Source organism: Ovis canadensis, chromosome 1, assembly GCF_042477335.2.
Source record: "Ovis canadensis isolate MfBH-ARS-UI-01 breed Bighorn chromosome 1, ARS-UI_OviCan_v2, whole genome shotgun sequence".
Classification (NCBI taxonomy): domain Eukaryota; kingdom Metazoa; phylum Chordata; class Mammalia; order Artiodactyla; family Bovidae; genus Ovis; species Ovis canadensis.
In genome coordinates this window covers 65,300,001-65,305,790 of record NC_091245.1, presented here as the reverse complement: position 1 = coordinate 65,305,790, position 5,790 = coordinate 65,300,001, and the positions used below count along the sequence as shown (strand labels likewise).

Below are 5,790 nucleotides of genomic sequence, written 5' to 3'. Positions count from 1 at the left end.
AGCAGCCTTTCAGATTGCTCCTCCTTCCAGCACCCGCCCTGAGTCCACTGAATCCTTGGCTAAACGTTTTTCTGCAGGACAAATCTGCGGGCAACGCAGGCGCATGTAGGGAGATTCCACTGCCTAGAACTGGAGAACCAAATATCGCCAAGAGTACTACTAAATGAAATCCAAATCCTCCCCCAAACATATGGAAAGGCAGAGTCAGTACAGGAGTGTAAGAACAAAACAAAATAAACAAATCATACGGCAGACCACATGAGGCTAAAAGCTCAGCAGAAAATGGAGGCCTCACCCATCAAAGATGACCCTAAGAGCTTAGGGTTCCTCACAACTAATGGAACTTCAAAATCTGTACAGGTATGCTTTAGAACTGCTATTTCCTTCAAAAGCTATAAACTTGGTAAGAGAACAAGATGGTTATGCCACATTCTTTAACATGCTTTCCATCAATACCCAAGGCTTTCCTATTGAGGAAAAAGAAGAAATGAAATAGTTGAAGAATCAAATAAATGGATATGTATAAACACAAAAGATTCACTGTGATATAGAAGTGTAATGACGTGCCGTTAACAGAATATTCTGAACTTATAAAAAGGACTCCTTTAGAAACATGGCTTTGTACCCCTGCCAAAAATGGCATAGTGAAGTAATTTGAAGAATACCTTATTGGCTCAGAGCTAAATAAAACATTCGCACCACCTCCTTTGACCCCCTAAGATTTTTTTAAAGTAAACTTGGTATAGAACAAAAACACTAAAATTTTCCAAAAAAGAAAAAAGTAAAAGCAGTTTTTAAACCCAAACTCCATTGAATATTTTTTCTTTTAAGTTTTTATTATTTAAATACACCATACTAGAGCAAATGTCTCTGAAAATATCACAAATAAAAGATTTTTTCTTCATTCAGCAAATTAGAAGTAGGGGGGAATTTCTACACAGTAGCTGCTATGAGCCTGATTTTTTTTTCCATTTTTTTCCTTTTTTTCATTCTTTTTTTTGTCTTTGCCATGGGAGTAGCAACAGTAGGACAAAAACACTTACATGCATACATACAATGTATTTTACAGAGATACAATAAAAGTGTCTGTGATAGAATATCACAAAAGCCACATCTCTTTCCTTTATCTCATGTTCAGTTTTGATTGAAACACATTTCCTTACAACACTTAAATATATAAAGAGCAAACAGAATGTTGTTAAGGTAAAACACAGGGTACAAACTCTGGCCAGTGCCCTGCTAATTGTTAATGAGGGTAGAAAGCAGATTTGAACGCTTCTTTTAATTAGCTTCATTAGTCATTTCCCTCCTCCCAAGCTCCCTCCCCCCCCAAAGATGTCCTCCGGTGGATCTTTTTTCATTTTCTCTACAGTCTCCCATTAGCCCAGGTTCACGGAGTCCTTAATGTTCATATTCAGTCATTTTAATACACCCATAAATGCGGGAAGAGCAATCAAGACCAAAGAAGGTGCAATGGCATGGAGCTGGCACTGGTGCTAGCTACAAAGGTGACTTGTCTACTGAAGACACATGGGATCCACCTGTGATGAACGAGATCTGAGATGAAGGCACGCATTCTGCATTACTCTGACCTTTTAGCAGACCTGCAAGAAATAAAAACGGGCATCTTAGCTAAAATGCTAAATTTAAGAGATATTAAACTCAAACATGACTGCTTTTGTCTTCCCTACATTCACTAATCTTCTTTTATTGGATTACCTCCCAACTGTGACTTGATAGAGGCTTTCTACGCTACTTACCCCAGCAGTGAAGAACTAAAGCATAACATTTTCTACACTTTTACTAGTGGAGAAAATGAGACAATAAATGGACTACCGGAAAGTTTCTGATGTAAAGTTCTACAGTGAATTACTGAACTCTGTAAAAGCAAGTTTCTTTTTGAAAAGAATGAATTATAACATCTTGCCTTGTACTTGGATCTTAAAGGCAGGTCCCTTCTCTCCAAGAAGTTTTGTGTTAATATTTACAACTGTGTAACCTTTTGCAAGTTACTTAAGTGTCTAGGTCTCGGTTTCCTCATCCTTCAAGTGGGGATAATAAGACTGTAGTAAGGATTACGTAATATATGGGAAGTACATTCAGCAGAGCCTGGCACTTAATAAAAGCTAAACAAATATTGTCAACTATCATTACTAATTTAATATCCCCACGTGATGTTTATTCACCATATCCTTCTCCACCTATAGGTATGTGTGTATACACGTGTGTGTACATACACACACACAAAAATATTCAGATGCTACTCTTCCCTATTTCCTATCTGCTATGCCACTTAATATTACATAAATATTGTAAATATGTGAATCAAACTTATCTAATGTGTTCATGACATGCTCAATTATAGAAGTAGTTCCATGGAAGTCTAACTTTAATGTTTAAGTTAGAAATGATACTCCACACAGTCGTCAAATACAATCTGTTTGCAATTACTGCAATGAAATAATATATATTAGGTTTTTATGGTTTTTAAATGACATTTTGAGCTTCCCAGGAAGTTCTCGGTTCACCCTTTCCCTAACTTACTAAAAGCCTGAAGTCTATTAGGAGCTGCAACCCCCTACTTCCAAGCTAATTAAAGTGGTAGAGGCTTAATTCCCCAGAGTAGAGGCTCAGTGTGAGAAAGGTAATTTGTCTGTCCAGAACAAAGCTGCAGCAGCAGCCAGCAAGCATATTTAATAAATGAGCATCAAATGTCCTCTACGATGGACACACACACGACACCAATTATATAACTACTACGGGTGAATTGTGAAGTGGTATGCAAACTAGAACTCTCACGAAATTTTCTTCCAACCAAGGAGATGTGATCTCTTATTTTACTGAAAAACACTATTCTGGATGGAACAATCACTCCTGAATGCAGGAAAGAATTCCAGAGCAGGCAAAATTTATCACAAACAAAACAAACAAAAAAACTGCCACTGCCACAATTCTTGATTCTATGTACATAGCTCTCTACAAGACATTATTCTCCGGAGGGGAGCCAAGTCTCCTTTAGACAAAACAGGCTGTAGGATTTTGTAGATCCTGGAACACTAGTGGTCTGAGATTTTAGTCAAAAGACTCTATGACTTAAAAGCTCAAAATCATTTTTTCTCAGAATATATAAAAGCCAATGACGCAGAACAACTAAACTATACATCCTAGACACCGGGAGCAAATTTCAGGAGGATAAAAGTTGAAAGGGGGCAGATGACGGGGCCTATAACTTTCCATACAATTAGCTGCCTTTAAAGAAGGGATGTACAAATAATCAACTCATTACTTTTCAGCCAGAGGATGCCTGGGTATATTTATTATGCATCATGCACTAAAAACGTAATTGGTTCTGCGAACAGAAGGAAAATGGCCAAAATTAATGTCCAATTTTCCCTACCAAAAATATGTAGAACTAGAGAGAAGAAAATAATAAAATGGAGCTATCTGTCATTTCTCCCCATCCCATCTCCTCCAGAAAAGAAGTGCCAGAGGGTTTAGGAAAAATCATTTTAAAGCCTTCTCTAGGTCCAAAAAGTAGTTTATGTTCCACCAGGCAGTGTTTTCATTATCTCTTCCCCCATGCCTTCTTGTTAATGTCTCTCTGGACATGTTCAGCTTATCCCAAACCTTTATTTACAAAAATTGCCTTGTGAATTGACCCGGCTTATGGTGAGCCTAACACCAAGGGCAAAAATGTGAGACATTTAGGCCAATGGGGATATGTTCTTAATTAACATCAACCCCAAAACACAGCTTCTCACCAGTGTTTCATAAGAACACATCCTTAAGTTGTATTTCCTTATGCTTTTTAAGAGCTATAATATTTGAAGGCCACCTGTCTCCTTTTGGCTTCCAACATTAAGAAAATACACACTGACAGTCTCTTATTCATTGCCTAATATATCTTGTATTCCAAAATCTATGTCCTACCTCTCCCACCCTGCAAAAGGTTATGGACTTATATGACAGGCACAATACATGCAATGCTATAAACACGTAAACCAGATTTTCTTTCCAGTTTTCCTCCTAACACCTCCCAACTTTCGTCATCTTATGCTCAGTAAGATGGTACTGTGAGACCATGCTTATACTTATTACACATCTGTGCACTTAGTCCCAGGCTAACAATGCTGTGTCCTGTATTCAGTGCTGTTCAGTCTGGCAACATTTTCCACCTTGTCTCTATATCCTTCAATTTTCATCATGCACATTGGTAACTCTATCATTTTTTATGCCTTGCTAAATCAGGGAAAGAAATGGTATAACACCAGCAACAAACTTAAGATGTAATCTGTAGAAAACTACGACTTTACATCGGAGGTGGTAGGTTTTATTCTTGTACTTCTTTTTTTGGCAAGGGGGCTACCAAGTATAACTACCAATGGCTTTGCCTCCAAACTGAAATGATAACTCAAGATGTTTCTTACCCATTATTGTCCTCAACTGTGCCCTATAGATTCACTTAATTACAGCTGAAAGCATAAAAATCTGTAAGTATTTATATGTATTGGCACTTCTTAAAGAAGCTTGAAATGGCTCATTGATGGTGACTGATTAATTTGCAATGAAAAATTACTTTCATTCTTACAGTAGTATTCTATGTAGCTTCCCATATTAGTAAACTAAATAAGGAAAACTATACATACTTTGATGCAATTAACCTTTACCTAATAATGCAATGGAAAATACATTTAAAATCACTCCATAAACTTGAATAAGAGAAAACGATAAAAGTATTAAAATATGGCAGTATAATTTTAAATAGTTTTCAAATATTAGTCATTTTCCCTATACACAACACTAAGAAAATGTATTACAGAAGACAAAGAAGCCTAATATTTTTTTCCTGAGATTTTTGAAGCTTGCTAAATTCCTATTTGCAGATAAATGTTGTTTTTTTGTGATCCCCACAACAGACATTAATGAAGTTCCTATTGTAAATCCATAAAGAATTACCAAGTGAAGTGTGCACTTTTTGTTTCAATGCAATAACTCAGTGCTGTGTGATTGCCTGGGTTAATGATGAAAAAGTCAAACATACTATCAGAGCTGATGGAAAAATCTATCACCAATCTGAAATTAAAATTCATCTGTGGTCAATAAGATTTAATATCCATGCAAGTGGCGCTGTAAAGAGTAAATGAATCAATGTCATCAATACATAATCAGTATGAAATATGATGTGAATAAAATTATGCGTACAAGTCATACATTTCACTCTTTTCTGGGCCAGTGTGGAATGAACAGTCTCTTAACTGAAGGTTGACAGTAATTGTTACAAATTAGGCACAGCAGTTATCAAAATGCACTCACTTGCATAGCTATAGGACTTATTAAGGAGATTAAAATAGATCTAAAACTATCCAGTACTGGAGGTGCTGGACAACTGTTGAACACCCGATTTTCCCTCTGAAGTGCCATCTAATATTACATGATTCGTACATCCGTATAACTTCCTTATTTCTAACTCTGGTCCCAAAACTCTCCAGCTGTGGATAAGAATCAAAACACATAATCTTTAATAATGGGAGCTATCTATGGCCCAAAGTGATCAGCAAGAGGTGGAACTTAAAAAAAAAAAAGGTTGTAACTTATTTAAATCATATAGGACTGTGAATCAACAAAAATGCTCTTCCTTGGAATTCCAGAATGTTTCATAAAACTGCTCCTCTAAAATTCAAAGCACTGTAAACTGGGTGTGGAAGGCAGGTATCCGAGTTGCTATTACTAATGAAGAAATCATTCTTTCACGACAAAGACATTTATTCCCTCTTCTTACCATAAATGTTC

The 5,790-nt window shown here is 36.5% G+C and overlaps 1 protein-coding gene across 2 annotated transcripts in view; it reads right to left on the bottom strand.

The window, feature by feature from the left end:
- Positions 1-1,039: 1,039 nt before the first annotated feature.
- The window catches only part of LMO4 (LIM domain only 4), a 16,912-nt gene continuing 12,161 nt past the window's right edge, over positions 1,040-5,790 (bottom strand). For both annotated transcript variants that reach the window (XM_069571764.1, XM_069571856.1), the window contains exon 5: positions 1,040-1,604. In XM_069571764.1, the coding sequence (XP_069427865.1) occupies positions 1,596-1,604 (9 nt within the window). In that variant the 3' untranslated portion in view covers positions 1,040-1,595. The remainder of the gene's footprint in view (positions 1,605-5,790) is intronic.